We start from the raw sequence: 17,669 nt of genomic DNA on the forward strand, positions 1-17,669 counted from the left end.
ATTTCGTTAAATTATATTTACGCTTCCGAATTCATTGCTTTAATTTACAACATCACGTTTCTTCGTTTAAGTTTTCAATTTGATACTAAATGGACACAAAAGAACATCGCTCGCAGTGCATACCTCTACAGTATATAACCAAGGTCTCCATTAAACACTGTTTAAATCTATACATAGGTATCCAAATAGGTCTCACATTAGTTATAGTATCCATCGAACATTGCTTAAAAGATACATATATATGTATATTTTTACTCACAGACTTATTCCAATAGAGTCGGAATTTCATAGCTAGAATACATAACATTTCTTTAAAGCTATTGTATTATTATAAGTCATAAAGACCAAAGAAGCGATGTGGTGAAATTGTTTCAGGAAGGTGCTTTGTTCTTCCGAACAATATGAAAAAAAGTTGTAATCGCGAACGCCCCTCGCCAGCTGAGGAAATTGTCGAGCAAATTTCTAACTTGAAAGAACATCTGATAACAATCCAACAAGTGTTCGGCCTCAGTTTAAAACATGTGAATCCTAAAACATCACCTCTACGAGGACAAGCACTAAGCATTATATTAGCGTTGTATTTTAACACGCATGCTAGTTGGTTGTTCGACTCAGCACTCACCAAGTTTAAGTGTATCGAAGACAGCTACTATTTGAGGTGTATCTCTTTTTTTTTAGATTTTTTTATGTTGCGTTTGAGAATATTTCATATAGAACCAAATGATATTATGACACTTTCAAACCGTTACTTTTTTAAGTGCGTTTGACATCAAACTAGTGTTATCACGCATGAAATGAAGGGAAGACCCTGTTTACAATTACTATACTTATAAAAGTTTAACATTTCGCGTTGATTAGGACGAAGCGTGTCGAAACCTTGTCTTTATCGCTCATGAGCGATTTTTGACTATTTTTTCACGTCTAAATATTGTATAACTCTATGAAGTATAATTGTGCTAAGCATGTCTGAACTAAAATAAAAAAAAGTATCTCATTATTTGCAGCCTGGTCATCGTGTACCCCGCTACTCACTGATCAACTGGGGTATTTGTGTACCAAACGCTTGCAGCTATCAAGACGTGGAGTACACTGTAAAGGAATATCTGAATAATTTAACTAGTTCCACCGGCATTTCGTTCCAAGTGCGCGTGGAGCCAAAGTTGTGTCAAGTGCGTGACAACAGGCCATGGGACCGCAACACAACATGGGCCGTGTGAGTGCTAATGTCAAAAAAAAAATATAAATCAAAAAAATTAAAATTAAAAACTTTAACTTATCAAATACTTTGTAATTATAGACGCTTCTTTCTCATTATACTCTCCATTACTGTGCTATCGACCATTTACGAACGCTGCACCAAAATGGATCAAAAGCCGAGTAATTAAATTAGTATTATATTTTCAAGGAGTGTGTTTCCTAACCTTAAAATATACTTGCAGATGAATGGTTCACCGCCTTTTCGTTAGACAAAAATCTGCGTTGGCTCTTTAGCACCAGCTCCTCGCCGAATGACATTGAGGCTGTGCATGGCATACGCTTTCTAAATGCGGCGATGTTACTTTTCTCGCACAAATCGATGGCTATGTTCTTTAATCCCTACAATAATCGCACGGAAATGTCAGAGGTAAGCTAGATGCAAAGGTAATTATTTATTTACATACTTATAGAACAGAAATTTACATTTAAACAGAGTTTGGGTCGCCCCTGGACCGTAATTGGACGTGCTGCCTCCCTCTACACCGATCCATTTCTGCTTTTTAGTGGTATGTTGACCGCATACTCACTCTTCGGTCGACTCTTCAAGGGGCAGCCAGTGCGTTTGCGAAATGAATATGTCAGTCGTTTAATGCGGTGAGTTTTATGGCATTTTTATGCAAACTATTTAGTTCACAAAAAGAACATTTTCAAAATTTGTTTTTGTTATACAAAAATGTGTATACATATTATGTAAATTGTATTTTACACTCATAAATAACTAATTTTAATTATAGTTCGAACGCTAAGCTTCTAGTGCAATCTAATTTTATTTGATCACAGAATGAATAGAAACAGATAACCTACTAAGAATTAGTAAAAGTCAATTAATTGCTTAAATATAATAAATTTTAGCAATTTTAATTTCACTTTTCGCAATATTCGACAAGCCGTACGCTATGTAGTGATGAATTTTCGCCAGCGCGGAAACCAGATTTTCTATAGCAACAATTTGACCAGAGAATGTTAATGAATAGAGAAGGCGCAAATATTAAAAAGTACTAAATTGAGATTTTCACAAGAGGGAACATCGAAAAATACAACTTCGACTCTTTTCAAATACACCACACAATGATCGAAACGGAGAAAAGGCTATAAATAGACACAAAGAATGTTCTTAAATGAATTATGCGCATGCTGATTTACATTTGCATATTACCAAAAAATCATAACTTTTGTAATTTTATATAAACCTTCAAATTAAATATATATAAGAGGATTATTGGTTGAAGCCGCAGAATTTACAACAAAATAAGTAATTAATAGATAAATGTTTCAACACATTTTTGTGCGTTGCATGAACAATATCTAATATGCGAAGGATAACAATAAAACAATGGCTAAGCGGCCGCGGTTACACTTTTGCGGTGGCTCAGGTCGTAAGCGTGAAGCAGTTAAGGCAGAGAATGTTAATAAATAGAGAAGGCGCAAATGTTAGCTGTGCTAAAATGTTAATTGCTATGAGGGAACATCGAAACGCGCAAGTTCGAAAATAAAATTTCATCTGATAGGATGGTGATAGGATTTTATATTTATTCATTAACATTCTCTGCTATAGTTACTCGACCTGAACAATTTCTTCCAAGATTGCACTGTTGCCTTGGACAATAACCCATGCCAAATTTGATGAAGATTTCTCGTCAAATGAAAAAACTTTCCATACAAGCACTTTATTTCGATCGTTCAATTTGAATGGCGGCTACATGTAATAGTGATCCGATATCGGCGGGTCCGACAAATGAGCAGCTTCGTGTCAAGAAGAGGACGGGTTTTAGATCGATTACTCCAAAGCTGTGGGACTAGTTCGTATATATACATACGATATATACAGATGGACAGACAGACGAACATGGCTAAATTGACTTAACACGTCACACTCATAACTTAACCATCTATGTACTTTACAGTTGTAATATCAATGAGCTTGTATTAAACGTTGACAAAGCGGTTGTTTTCCAATAACCTCAAAAACGAATCTTGTATTCTGTTTTGTAAATCTTTAAAAAAAAAATTAGCAAGAACCTTATAGCAGCTCAATATAAAATTATATTCAGCCACCAAGTTTGATCCACTTTTTATTACTTTAGTACAATTAGCTGTTAGCAATTAGAGAGAAAGCAAGCTACTTGAGACTAATCTTAAACAAGAAGATCCGTTCCAGAGACGTGTAGAGTAAGGGTGAGGTGGACAGGGACACAGGGATTAGTATCTATACGAATGGGTCCAAACTAGATAATCGAGTTGAAGGCGGTATATTTTTAACAAAATTATATACCAGTTTAGTTTTTATAAAAAAAATGTATATAGAATATTTTATAATTTAATTCATTAATATATTTCTCGATATGTATAGGTAAAATGTCAATTTTTTAATAGATCAATTATAGTGCTTATCGAGTAATGTTCTTCTTTACTTTCTGTCCCTTTAGATTAATAACAGACGTGTATGAAGCGTTTTGGAATTACTAAATCTGAATAACTTCTCAATTTGTTTTTAGTGTGAAATAAACAAAAACCGTAGATTTGCATATCTTGAATATTATTTTGATATTCATTGAAAAGTGTCAGAACATTTTTTGTTTATAAAAATAATTTTTCATGATAAATAAATCACCTCCTTTTCGATATTCAATTTTTTGAATCATCGAAATAATTGGTAAAAAAATTTAAATTTTTATCTAAAATAAAAACAAAAAACATTCGGTATTACTCACATTTTCAATAATCTTTAATTATATCTACAAATTTTATTAATTTCTGAAATTCCAAGAGCAAGAATTTCGAAATTTTTTTAAATTAAAATATGTGAGCTGATATATATTAAAGCAAGCGACTTATGATATACTTACAATTATATGCTTATTATAAATTTAATAAATGGTTTGGACATAATGAACTGTCGTGACCAATCTTATGATAATTCAAGCAATATGTCAGGTATATATTCAGGCCTTCAGACACGAATCAAAACAATTAATCTTTTAGCAGATTATGTTCCTTGTGCCGCCCCTTCTTTAAATTTGGTAGAATCATGTGCAGTTGAATCGGTAATAGAAGCAGTCGACTTATTTTCTACTTTGCAAGAACTATACAATTTCTTTACTATATCTACACGTCGTTGGGAGATTTTGATACAGCGTACCATAAGTCTTTCTCAAACTCGTTGGTCTGCTCTGGACTCTATTTCTTCAAGACTCAGACAATTTTCTGAATATGAAGACAAAGCCAAAGCACCATCTGTAGTTCACGATTATTATCGTTATGATACTCGTCGCAAAACAACAAGAAAAATTCAGGCAGATGAGTCACGGGTAAATGAAAGAACACCTTTTTTTGGACAAGAAAATTTTCGCACAAATGTTTATTACCATATTTAAAATACTTTGAGTGTACATTTTCCCAGGCGTAAAAGTGCATATGAAAAGCTTTACCTAAATTTTCATGTTTTTTGAATTGAAAAATCTTGGCAATAAACTAGTATGTCCTGACGATTTAGAAGAGACGTAAGGCAATGAATGTATTCATTTACATTGTCAACTCAAAGATTCCTTAACAAATACAGAATATGTACGCCCTGCACAAAAATATATTATCGACGTTTTTGCGCGGATCAAAACCAGAAAAACAAATTTTCAAATTGACTAATAAAAAAAAAATACTTATTTTTTATTTGTTTAAAGTTTATAACTTATTTATCTGTCATGTTTATTAGTTTTATTTAAAAAATTATATTTCGATAAATAAAGTTAGTTTAACATAAAAATATTGAATCGAAAATAATGAAATTCATTTTATTAAAAAGGGTGGCGCATCGAATGGGCGGCAGCAAGCACTTATTACACCGATTTAAATTTAAATTCGGTCTAGGAATATCACCCGTCATAAATTCTTTGTCATCGGCTTAATTACTATGATATTAGGAAAAATTTATAATTTTAATTAAATAAATTTTTCTAAAAATCCCCAAAAAATTACTTTTTTCTAATGATTATAGTTATGCCCATTTTAATCAAATAAATGCATCTTCTTTCACAGTATCGTACCCCCACTAGCCGCACTCATACTTTTCTGCACTTTTGTACTACCATTGTGGGGTTCGGGACCACAATGGAACTTGGTCGTTGGGCATCATGCGGACATTTGTAAACGAAACTGGTGGCGTAATTTACTTTTCATACACAACTACTTTGGTTTCAGTGAAATGGTGAGTATATAAAAGAGAAAAAAGTCTATATAAAAAGAACAAGAACCTGCTAAGAGAAGAAGAGAGGCTGCTAGGGCGTCCAAAAAGAATTGATTTAATTCAGTTTATGTTTACTTTAAAAAGACAACTACTAGCTACGTTTTATATTAAATGTAGCTATCAAAAAAGGCTACTTTTTGAATAAAATTTTAATACATAGAGATGGGAGAAAAGTTTCTTCCATCTAGTTTTTTTATAACTCCATTATTAATTTACGTTTATTAATTGCAGTGCTTGACACACACCCATCACCTGGGTATTGACACCGAACTCTTCGCCGTGGCGCCGATTATGATATTCGGTCTGTGGAAATGGCCAAGAAAGGGTTTATTCACTTTGTTGTTACTTGGCGCAATTGGAACTGCAGCACGCTACTACACCACCGTCGTGAATCAGTTGTCCAATTACATCTACTTTGGTACAAAGTGAGTAACGTTACACATACATATCTTTCATTCCCAATCGTAAATATGTATTTAGAGATTTATTTTTAAACAGAACAAGCAAAAGTTATGATTCCAATATAACGACATGAAATTCCCACTTTCGCGTTTAATATGTGTTTTTTGTTTTAAAGTTAAGCTAAAGGGTGGTCCGTATTGTGATATTATTTGGAAAGTGACAGTTTTTTCCACTGGAAATTTAGATCAATCTCATAACAGTTCAGTCTACATAACAGGCAAATGCCTTGATTTATTTTCAACCAAGCACTGTCGACACAGCATTCTTCGAAATTATTTAGAAGAAATCACTATAGATGTATGGACCTCCTTTTACAAAAAAGTAAAAGTAACAAATCAAATAATAATACCAAAACGCTGTTGGCCGTTCCCATGACAGTCGGGTCTAAGTAACCGGAACGGACCCGGATTTCTATTCGGCCAGAGACCAAAACGCAAATATGTATTGTAATTCAATGGCTTCCCAATCTGTCGTTTTTATACTCCTGTTACTATAGAGTATAATAATTTTGTTCACCTAACGGTTGTTTGTATCACCTAAAAATAATCGAGTTAGATATAGGGTTATATACATAGGTTTATATAAATGATCAGTATGATGAGACGAGTTGAAATCCGAAAGACTCTCGGTCTATCCGTCCGTCCGTCTGTCCATGTGCCCTTCTGTGCAAGCGATTAAGTAAAAATTAAGATATCTTAATGACACTTGGTATAGGTGTTCGTTGGTATTATATTTCAAAAAAGTGAGGACGAGTTAGTTGATGGGCGTAATCGGACCATTGCCACGCCCACAAAACGCCATTAATTTAAAACCTATAAAATGTCATAACTAAGCACTAAATTAAGATATAAAGCTGTAACCTCTGGGCTAAAATTTAAAACAAAAAATGGGCGTAACCCCGCCTTCTAATAGATTTAATGTACAGATCTCCTAAACCACTAAAGCTACAATAATCAAATTTACGTGGGACGATTCTTATAAGAACTCCTACCGGATGTGTGCAAATGAATGAAATCGGATTACAACACCACCCTCCCCACATATAACGGTTTTGTTAAAAACTACTAAAGGAGCGCCAAATCGATAACTAAATGCGCCAGCAACATTAAATTCTACACCCAGGATGATACATTAGGGCTTTATAGGTTCCGGAGTTAAAATTGGACGATGGGCGTGGCACCGCCTACATTTATGTGAAATTAGATATCTCCGGACCTATTCGACCAATTTCAACCAAATTCGGTAAATACATTTTCCTGACAATCTTATGTTACATTGTAAAAATGGGTGTAACCAGACTGCAACCACGCCTACGCACCAATAAATATATTCATATTAAACTTTACACAATTCGTGCCTTTGAGGTATGTCATTTATAGTCTAAAAATTTACAAAATCGGACCATAACTGTTCAACCCCACATACCGAATACATGAACCCCAGTGCGTATGGCTGACTTTTTGCCGAAAATATGATGAAAATAATAGATATATATTTAGCCCCCATATAACTAATATTCAGGATTTTGAAACATTCGGCTAACTTTACTCTACATATGTGTATGTTTACATATATATATAATATTTATAAAATTTCTTGAAAATAAATTCTCAAGTATACTTGAACAATGTCAAATATTAATGTCATACCATTTCTCTGCCCCAATTATCCTGTATAATGATTTTCGCCTCTCCACCTGACTTTTGACCGTTTAGGTTGATCTAAAACTGTGATATTTTAATAAAATTAAGTGGACACGTTTTCTTAAGTTAAAAAGTTATAAAATTATATTAATGGTTTAGCGCTCAGTATAAATGAAATTGGTCTTGATCTAAACCTCATATTACTAATGTTATGAATTGCGATCCTTTGGTTGATATTTTTCAGATCAACTCGATATGTTAAATTTAGCGTCTTCGGTTGAGTTTATATCACATATACATCTATCATTTGAGGATGATATAAGTATAATTTTCGCTGACGGGTATTAAAATCTAGTAATACTACTAAATGAGTCTAGACCTTCAAAATAAAAATTTTGAAAAATTTATTTGTAATCCCTTATCGATTTCGTCGAAAAATGAAGTTGTACCCTTTTGCTACATTGTTTATTATTGCCAACACCTGAAGCAGGCTAAAAGCTTTGATCCTCAGCTTTGATCCTTGCAAGTTGAAATAGTATGAAATGTGCGGTTGCAAAAGTATAAAATTTTTGGTTACATCCGAACTTAGTCCTTACTTCCTGATTTTATTTAGTTCGATCAAAAAAGTATTTTTTGTCTGTATATACGCGAAACTTTAAATATGTCCTTTTCTCCCCGAAAAGTGCTAATTTGTCGTTTTTTTTTTGTGTTTTATTTAGTTCGATCGAAAATATTAGTTTTAAAATATATATATATTTATTTTATTTTATTCCTTTCAAAAAAATAGTCCAGTATTAATTTTAGAAATCCATAAATGATCATATCGAACGAATTTCTAAACTATTTTTTATGTTCTCGTTTATTTCACATTTAGTATCCAACGCCTCTTCCGCACAGCCGACTACATGTACTCATTCCCGCCACACCGATCCACAGTCTATATAATGGGAATTTTGCTTGGCTACTGTCTTCGTAAATACCGTGGCATACAACTAACAAAAACACAACTACGACTTGGCTGGGTAGTGGCCACGACATGTGTACTTGTTTCCCTATTGGGACCCGCGCCAATGGGCGACATCAACTACCAGTACAACACTTCACACGCGGCAATATACGCAGCATTCGCACCGATTGCTTGGTGTATATTCTTTGCGTGGATCGTTTTTGTTTCGCATAATGGCTATAAGAGTGAGTAAAAACAATTATTTCGTCTATCATAGCTCATTTGTTAACTTCCCTTGTTAGACAAGTTCACAGAGATGCTTTCGTGGAAGGGTTTTCAAGTGTCTACAAAATTGTCCTACGCCATTTACCTAACACAATTCCCAGTTTTTTTCTTCAATGTTGGCCGCCGGCGTCACATTCATCACTACTACAACTTCGTTTCCATCATTGTAAGTACATCACACATGTTATTTTTAACGAAAAAATTCATATTTAATTCTTTTCACAAAAATATCTTTACAGCTTGATACCAATGAATTTATTTGTATATTCCTCGCGTCGGTTGCGCTGACGATCTTTTTCGATGCGCCATTTCAAAATATCAAAAAACTTATTTTCAAACGCGCGCCGGTACCGAGCAAAAAGCTGGAAAATGGACATGTGAATAAATCAAGAGATATCACTAGCGATTCGAAAAAGCCGCAATTATTAGAAACGTATCCCACATCAGAGTCAAACTCAACAGCATCAACGACACTGGCCAACAGTACGACTTCAAATGGGAAAGTCGTACATGCACACAGCGAATAGTCATTAGATTTTAGTTTAATAAATGTTCAATATTTTATTTAGCTTAAAGTCCATAATTAAGTCATTATTTAATAATTAGCGCGAGTTTTAGTCCATAAGTCTGTGATGCGTACGCCCTTTACTGCAATAAATTACATAATTTTACCTTCTATAAACTATGTACATAAATATGTCAACTTGTCCTAAACGCCAATTTTTAATTTATAAATACGCATATTAAACAAATATAATTTAGAATCTTATATTTAAGTTTGTTTTCGTAAGCATTTTGGACAACAATTAACCTTACCGAAGCTTTTATTTGCATCTTCAACTTGACAAATGACACTTAATCATATTGTAAATAAAAAACAAATCGTGTGGTGTATCTTGCACAAAAAGTTTAAATAAAATACATGCTATTGCTTTTACAAAAAAACAGAATATTTTATTTATCTCCTTTTTAGTTTAACAATTCCTTAAAAAAAGAAATCAACCCTAGACAGTAGACACAAAAACACCGGTTAATAAGTGCTGGTACATGTTAAATCACCTATTTGGACTGGGTGGTCTTCTTGGGTTTAGCTTGGGTACCCTCACGAAAACCGTTGCGGAAACGACGTCTGACCACTTTCAAGTAACGCACGCGACCAGTGCCAGTGGTCTTCCTCCTCTTAGCCTTCACTGACCAGTTGTCTGCAAGTTAAATAAAAATATTATAGTAACTGTATATACATATACATTCATTGTTAACTAAAAAATCAAAAATTGATTTCAAAAATCTGTATTTCAGATTGAAGCTCATGTCATGTCCAAAGTATTATTCAGATAAGCTAAATATAATTAGTATTTATTTAGTAGTTTTAAATATATGAGACACACTCGCCACTTTCATATAATTTGTGTTGTAGATTCATGAAATATTACTTTAAAGAATTATTAAACATCATATACCTAATGTGCGACTAAAAGTACCTATTAAAATCATGTACTTTAAAAGGAATAAATAATCCATGAAATACTGCTTGTTACTTACTACTAAAACAATTATTAAAGTCTCAGTACTTGTTTCGAACGTATTACAATCACTTATTACTAATCGGAAAATATGTGGGTATAGATTTAGCAATACCAGCAAAGGAATCGTATGAATTCGGAACTATCAAATTCAGATACGAATAGGGGCAAGTTTGCTTATTGTCAAACAGTAGCAACTTAGCTCAAATGCATGAAATTGTATGCGATTCAATGTAAACGAATGTTTGAAGTATTGTTGTAAGTAAATTTTCATTTACACAGTAGAAGTATTCCTGACACAAAATCGGAAACGCCAAACGTCAAAGAGTTGCACTTTCCTTATCTACTATCACGACACTATTTAGAATTGTGCAGCAAAACCACGTCTGTAAAAGTAACCTCATTTTCTTAAAAAATATTTATATTTTCGATTAACGTAATATGCATACAAGTTAAATTAAATACTTACATGAACGCAACTTAGCAGCGGGATATCCACATTGGGAGCATGTTGACTTTTGAATGTGGTAGGAGGAACGTCCGCAACGACGGCACAAAGTGTGCGTCTTATTATGGCGTTTACCAAAGCTTGATGTACCTTTCGTCTATAGAAGAGAAGTGAGTTATTTTTAGTAATTTTGATCCAAATCAAGTGGCATAAATTTGTGTCGACATCACTATTTCAAATTTGCCATCATAACTCATTTAATACATTTGGTTCAGCACATCTTAAAACTGCTGAACTCCTAAGTATTCAGTTTGCTAGTGTAAAATAGCCATATTTTTCGATAAATTCACATTTGAACTTTAAAACGCAATCGTTTTCACTGATTTTCACAATATGATGGCACAAAAATTCACAGATTTAAAAGAAATTTTACATAAGAATTTGACCTACCATCTTGGATGGCGAAGAGCCGTAGAAGAAAGAGAATTGGAACTGAAAACTATTATGGCGAACCAAAATGTCAAATGTTAGTGCTGCCACATAGTACGAATATAAAATCGCGAATGGTAATGGCAGAGAACTTAGAGGAATGGTACCCTGCGAATATTAGCAATTAAAGACATGGCAGCAACATACATAAAGTGAAATAAATGGAATTGGAATTTAGAAATTCATAAAGGGGCATCTCGACAGGCAATTAATGATTCCTAAGGATCTGAATTGCTAACAGTTGTGCCAATGGAGACTGCACATTGATAGTGTTTAGCAAATGATGTAATACATTTATGCCATACATAGAATAGAATAGATAAGGGTAGAGGTTTGCACCGCGACCTATGGTCTATTGTGCCCTAACCTAGGTCACAGCCCAGCATATTGATACAATCCAATATACTGCTAGGTGTTAGTGAGGCGATGCGTTCCCTGTTAGGAAACATGGATCCCAGGGCCTTAACTCTGCCTCCTCCATGTCACAGAACCGGCAGTTTGCAGAAGGGACGAAGCCATTTACATGTATAGCTTCGTTACAAGAACAGTGACAGTCATATGACAGTCACAGCTGAAAAAATTTTATCAGCGCGCAGAACAAAGTTTCTATCATTTTCTTAAGAGCCTTGTGCAAAAATTGATGTTAACACATGGATATTCAGGATTGATTCACTATATATCTATACTGCTCACTCTCATGCCTTTTCCTGAGACATTGCTGATCATAAAACCATCAAAGCTGAATATAATATAATTTTTATTTGTTTTATAAATTTTAAACTTTTAATCAAAATTATTTATAATAATATACATAAACATAAAACAGATTGCAACAAAAAATATAATTAAACAATAAAATATGAAAAGGAATTTTCACTTGATGCCATCTCCTCCTCTTAATAGCTCTGCGTACGTCTTTCCTCAATCAGTTGATATTTCTGAATTTAAAAACGCAAATGGAAATTAACAAAATATATAGTTTTATTTGAAACTTATTTAACTTTCGCATGTTTGTATATCATATTTGAAAACTCCTCTCTTTCATAAAAATGTATATTTTTAACACCAAACCCAAAAGAAGCGTGCTACACTTTTCGTTTGTGGCAAGAAGAACACTAAAAATAGTTTTGCGCAGTTGTTGTGTAAAGGATTCAGCAATTTTATTCTTACACATGCAATGATTCGAAGATGTCTCTGTTTAACAATAATAGTGACGGTCAGTTGACAAGTAAACTCTCCGTCAGTACTGACATAATTAATGTGGGTGCATTGGTGAACCTATCAGCAGTTTCTTGTAGGGATGATGCCGTCAATTATTTTTCATACAATTTTCGCAAACGTTTGTGCTCTTCGGCTATGCGACGCTTAGAGTGTGTTGCACATTTCGTTTGTATGTAGGGATGGTGGTCTCACATTTTGCTTGCAAGGAATTACCATGAATATGCATAATACCCGCTTAATACAATAGTTTCAGAGAAATACTTAAGTCGGAAATTCCCTAATCCACCAATTCAATAAATTCTGAAAACTCGCTACTAATATTTTCAAGGTCAAATTTATAACAGGAGCTTCCTAATCTTTTGGGAAGTAGAAAAAATCCATAATTTTTTTACTTCATCTTTTTTTCTATTTATTATAAAACATCCTTGAATTAATTACAGTTCTTGTTTGAAATAAAATGATGTTCGAACTAACGAGGTTAAAAGCAATAAATATGAAAGCATTTTAATATTTTATGTTAATATAAAAAAGTAAAGTTGCCATTTTTATTAGAATTCTTTTATGTATATTCGTATATTATTACATTTAATACCGCTATAGATAAATACATAGATAGATTTTAGTAGAGGTATGCACCGCGACCTATGGTCTATTGTGCCCTCCCCTAAGTCGCAACAACTCATCTAGCCCCAGCATATTGATGAACTGCAATGATAGTGAAGCGATATGATCCACTATATGTTATTAAAAATTTAAATTGAATACTTTTGAGTGCCTTAGTTTTCTCCTTATTTACAATTTTTCAAAATATTTCTATTATTCTATGCATACATACTTGCATAATACATACAAACAAGTAAGGAAGGCTAAGTTCGGATGTAACCGAACATTTTATACTCTCGCAAAGTTAAATGGTATACTCGTTTGAGATTTCTTTGTGGATCGACCGATATTTTCGGTAGAAGGTCAACTATAGGCACTGGGGTCCACATAATCAGTACCTAGGGGCTTGAACAGTTTTGGTTCGATTTAGACAATTTTTAGTCACAAGGTGGCATACTTTAAACGTATTATTCACGCAAAGTTTTACCCCGATACAATCATTGTTGCTTGATTTGCATACTGAAAATTGAAAAAATCAGATGAAATTTAAAATGGTGTTATATGGGAAATAGACTTGGTTGTAATCTAATTTCGCCCATTTTCGCACTATAATATATAAATATGAAAAGAATGTTATGTGCTGAATTTGGTTGGTCACCTATAAGTGGGCGGTGCCACGCCCGCTGACTAATTTTGACCACGGTTCCTATATAGAGGAGATAAAATTTAATATCTCTGGCGTGTTTAGTGCTTGGTTTATCGCGCTTTTAGTATTTTTTAACAGTACCGTTATATGGGGAGTAGAAGTGCTAAAAGCATTTGCTTCCAGTGAATTTTGTTATTATAGCTTTAGCGGTTTAGGAGATATGCCCATTAAAACAAATTTTAACTGCAGATGCCCCTCCCTAATGTGATCCTGTGTAACAAATAACAGTCTTGTATCTTATTGCGGAGCTTAGTAATGGCAACTTATTTATATTTTATTAATGGCGTTTTGTGCGCGTGGCAGTGGTCCAATTACGCTCATCTGCAATACCAACCGTCTTACGGTACCAAGAAACATGTGTACCAAGTTTCATAAAGATATCTCAATTTTTACTAAAATAGCACGGACGGACGGACAGACAGACAGTCACCCGGATATCAACTCGTCTCTTCATCCTGATCATTTAAATATATATAACCCTATATCTAACTCGAATAGCTTTAGGTGATACAAACAACCGTTAGGTGAACAAAACTATTATACTCTGTAGAAACAAGTTGCGAGAGTATTAAATTAGATAACAGAATTCAAATATCTGAACGAATGGTATATATTCATTTGGAACGAGCGCTTTTGCAACCATTAGAAGAATTTGAAAAGGGTAGCAGCGAGCTATTACGAACAAGAACACAAAGCGTGCCGATCCCGATCACGATTGGAAGGTCCCTCCGTCTTTCCTCGTCGTCCCCTCAGCCATAATAAACCGGTTTGGATTACAAAAGAATCTGTGTATGAACTGGCTCTTTCGGTTAGATTTGTAAATATTGGCATTAAAAATCTCATGGAAATTTTTACAGAAATTTTAAGTAGCGCTCTCAGATAATTAACGGGCGATTAAACCGACAGTTGGCTTAAAGTAGCCATCATGGATTTATCTATGATTTTCCGTTCGTTCTTCAATGAGTTAACACGTGCTAAAATTTTATCCATGGCCAAAATCAAGTGGACTGACTGTATTTAGACAATAATTATTTGACTTCATTTATTCATTTATTTTTGTTAGTTTTTGTTTTCTAAATGAGCAATTCGCAAGTATGTCCCGTATGCACACCGATTGTCAAAATATATTTTAAGTTCTTTTGATAGCGACTACGGAATAAAGTGAGACAAAATAACGGACTGATAAAACACTCGTTCCCACGACAGTCGGGTCTATGTAACCGGAACGGACCCGGATTTTATCCGGACAAGAACTGTGAACTCGGCAGAATTCTGCCGCTACAACAACAACAACAACTGATAAAACACAATTCACATTTACATTTAGTGCTGCCACATTAATGGATCCCTTACTTAATTTTATTTGTTTCCCATTCTCAAAGATATTATAATCAAATATATCCCGTAACAAATTATAATTAAATTATATATTGTAACAGCAAATATCAGAAGAACTGAACAAAATTTTTGTCTGGATGTTATTCTGCATGCTTGAATTGGCAACACTATTTGTTATTTTGAAATCTATATGGCCACATATTTACCGTTCATACAGGGGTCAGATTACCTATGCAGATTACAATAAAGTTTTTTCTACAAGATTTTTCGCTTAATCTTTTTACCACATATCCTTAAAAGATTTTTGTTTGAACATGTTTCGTCGTGTGGGTGAAGAAGAAGATATTCTCACCTGTCCTTATAACTCATCACATCAGATATTGCGTTGTCGTTTTCAAGTTCATTTAGTTCGTTGTCGAAAGTCGCATCCAGACGCCAAAAAAGTTGTTTGTCCCTTCAATGTGACTCACCGACTGAATGAACAGGAGTTGGATGTAAGTTGTACATGGCTGTATATGAATCAAATTGTGTCCGAAAGAATACACCAACTAAAGTCGAACTACGACTAAACTGAGGTGTCGCAAATTGTTAATATACACTATTCTTACCATACATTGGTTATCTATATCGAACTTGATTTATATTTCCTATGGTAGTACATATTTATGTTGTTTGTATTGATTATTCACTCTTATTTTTTCCCTGTAGTGGCACGTGAGCACATGTTCAGATCGACAGTCGTTTGAAGTTTTTAGAAGCAACGATTCACATGTATTTGGATCATCAATGTCCACAACCTTTAATGGCGATGGAACAGAAACTAATTCAACTTGGCAAACTGCAAACACTTCTTTTGAATTGGAAACATCCCAAAATTGGGACGATCTGTCCAGTGTACCGTCATATGATCCTAGAGCCTACGCTGAAAAAGCAAATGTATTACGACAACCTGTTGGAATGAAACCATCAGAAAGAGTTGCATTTCGCAATGCTGAACGCAAACGATTGCAAAACTTATAGTTTCTTTAGTTAACTTTGCACAATTTAATTTATCTGCATTATATTATATTTGGAATTCTTGAGTTCTACTTAATAAACCTACATACAATACACATGCGTAACATACAAATTTATTAAACAATCAGAAATTAACATTACTATAAAATTTAAGTCAAAATATGCATATTGTAACATAAAAGCATTATGTGGAATATAGAAGCGTCATAAAAATTAAATATTTGTATTGTGGTATCTGATATAAGCATTTTTTAGCGAAACATTTTTATAATATACTCGTCACTCGTTACGAATAAAACTATAAATTCAATACGGAGCGTCGTTGTAACGTGATGAATTCTTGCGATCATAACTGTAGCCACGATAAGCACCACGACCATAAGATGGCGTACGAGTAGGATACGCAACAAGAGGAGGATTCTGATTGCTGCTATTATTGCTATAATTAACTCTCTGATAAGAGGCGCCATTGCCGCTATTATAATAAGGATCGTCATCAATGTTATAAGCTGCTGGCGATGGCTGGATGTGGTACGTAAAAAAACGGTTGCTACTAGATCCAACTGAAATCCGAGATGGTGACGAAGGGGATGGTATATAGGAACCACGTACATGTGTGGGTTTGTAGTAAACAGAAGATTGTGGCGATCGACTTCTTGATCGGTCCCTCTGACGGGGAGGTGACGGCGAAATTGAACGTATGCGCTTAATTGAACTTGGGTCTTTGCTCTCATAATTTTCAATGACATCAGTTATTGAATTTTCTCTTCTCACCTCTTCTTTAAAATCATCGTCACTATCACTGTAACTCTCTTCATCTCCCAAACGTTTACGTTCTGTTTTAATAAACTCTTTTCGTTCTGCTGGAGGAATTCCTATTGGTTGGCGTAGAACGTCTTTCTTTTCTATGAATTTCTGAGGATCGTAATCATTAACTTCGGTATCATCCCAATTTTCTTCGCATTCAATCGGTGCATGAGAAACACGTTCTTCTTCCTTCGGTTCCGCTGTGTTGTATTTATATTGTGTTATGAGTTTTCGATCCGGACAGTTTGTAACATGTAGCTAAAAAGTAATAGTTTTATACATATCGAAATAAATGCTTCTAAATAAAGTATTTACACAGAATTCTGGTTCAGGTATGTGATGAGTATTGTTAAATGGACATTTTTGAAGCTCAAGTTGTGGATAGTTCACACGACACTTAATGAGATGGGGTTGCAACCGTTTGCGCAGCAACCGATGCGCTGGATTGTAGGGACACTCCACTACATCATTATCGTTCTCGAGGGAAAACATTATTAAGTATTCCTGGTAATTATTGCAAATATAATTATAAACTCTATAGTTGCCCAAAACTAAAATCTATCCTGTAACAACACAGAGTAAGTTCATAATATCTGACAGTAAATTATGAATGTTTGTAACAATTAGTTCTGTTCGTTTTATAAGCATGTGTTACCAATTATTTTTCTTCCAATGTTGCCGAGT

General features: G+C 34.0%; 4 protein-coding genes across 7 annotated transcripts in view; 2 read left to right on the plus strand and 2 right to left on the minus strand.

The window, feature by feature from the left end:
• Window positions 1–9,783, plus strand: part of drd (drop dead) — a 43,261-nt gene extending 33,478 nt beyond the window's left edge. For all 4 annotated transcript variants that reach the window (XM_014229954.3, XM_036371227.2, XM_070109475.1 and 1 more), the window contains exons 5-13: window positions 1,005–1,213; window positions 1,298–1,377; window positions 1,440–1,624; window positions 1,691–1,851; window positions 5,290–5,458; window positions 5,729–5,922; window positions 8,477–8,793; window positions 8,851–8,999; window positions 9,073–9,783. In XM_014229954.3, coding sequence (XP_014085429.1) covers window positions 1,005–1,213; window positions 1,298–1,377; window positions 1,440–1,624; window positions 1,691–1,851; window positions 5,290–5,458; window positions 5,729–5,922; window positions 8,477–8,793; window positions 8,851–8,999; window positions 9,073–9,360 — 1,752 coding nt within the window. In that variant the 3' untranslated portion in view covers window positions 9,361–9,783. The remainder of the gene's footprint in view (window positions 1–1,004; window positions 1,214–1,297; window positions 1,378–1,439; window positions 1,625–1,690; window positions 1,852–5,289; window positions 5,459–5,728; window positions 5,923–8,476; window positions 8,794–8,850; window positions 9,000–9,072) is intronic.
• On the minus strand, window positions 9,762–11,289 carry RpL37a (ribosomal protein L37a). The gene is made up of 3 exons (XM_014229955.3): window positions 11,255–11,289; window positions 10,826–10,961; window positions 9,762–10,035 (listed from the first exon to the last, which is right to left on the minus strand). Exons 1-3 carry the CDS (start codon window positions 11,255–11,257, stop codon window positions 9,893–9,895), a joined length of 282 nt encoding a protein of 93 aa, XP_014085430.1. The 5' UTR covers window positions 11,258–11,289; the 3' UTR covers window positions 9,762–9,892.
• Window positions 11,290–15,362: 4,073 nt separating this feature from the next.
• Window positions 15,363–17,602, minus strand: LOC106614291 (gametocyte-specific factor 1 homolog). Its single transcript, XM_014229966.3, has 2 exons — window positions 17,301–17,602; window positions 15,363–17,243 (listed from the first exon to the last, which is right to left on the minus strand). Exons 1-2 carry the CDS (start codon window positions 17,475–17,477, stop codon window positions 16,485–16,487), a joined length of 936 nt encoding a protein of 311 aa, XP_014085441.1. The 5' UTR covers window positions 17,478–17,602; the 3' UTR covers window positions 15,363–16,484.
• On the plus strand, window positions 15,476–16,273 carry LOC106614292 (gametocyte-specific factor 1 homolog). The gene is made up of 2 exons (XM_014229967.3): window positions 15,476–15,655; window positions 15,870–16,273. The coding sequence occupies exons 1-2, from the start codon at window positions 15,476–15,478 to the stop codon at window positions 16,179–16,181; spliced, it is 492 nt and encodes a 163-aa protein (XP_014085442.2). The 3' UTR covers window positions 16,182–16,273.
• Window positions 17,603–17,669: the final 67 nt, after the last annotated feature.

Source organism: Bactrocera oleae, chromosome 5 (genome assembly GCF_042242935.1).
Source record: "Bactrocera oleae isolate idBacOlea1 chromosome 5, idBacOlea1, whole genome shotgun sequence".
Lineage (NCBI taxonomy): Eukaryota > Metazoa > Arthropoda > Insecta > Diptera > Tephritidae > Bactrocera > Bactrocera oleae.

Excerpts from the sequence above, each read along its gene's own strand:
- LOC106614291 (XM_014229966.3), bottom strand. The coding sequence starts at position 17,477 with ATGTTTTCCCTCGAGAACGATAATGATGTAGTGGAGTGTCCCTACAAT. Across the intron at positions 17,244-17,300 it reads TACCTGAACCAGAATTCTGT|CTACATGTTACAAACTGTCC; the intron begins GTAAATACTTTA and ends ATTACTTTTTAG.
- LOC106614292 (XM_014229967.3), top strand. The coding sequence starts at position 15,476 with ATGTTTCGTCGTGTGGGTGAAGAAGAAGATATTCTCACCTGTCCTTAT. Across the intron at positions 15,656-15,869 it reads TGAATGAACAGGAGTTGGAT|TGGCACGTGAGCACATGTTC; the intron begins GTAAGTTGTACA and ends TTTTCCCTGTAG.
- RpL37a (XM_014229955.3), bottom strand. Across the intron at positions 10,036-10,825 it reads CGCTGCTAAGTTGCGTTCAT|ACAACTGGTCAGTGAAGGCT; the intron begins GTAAGTATTTAA and ends TTTAACTTGCAG.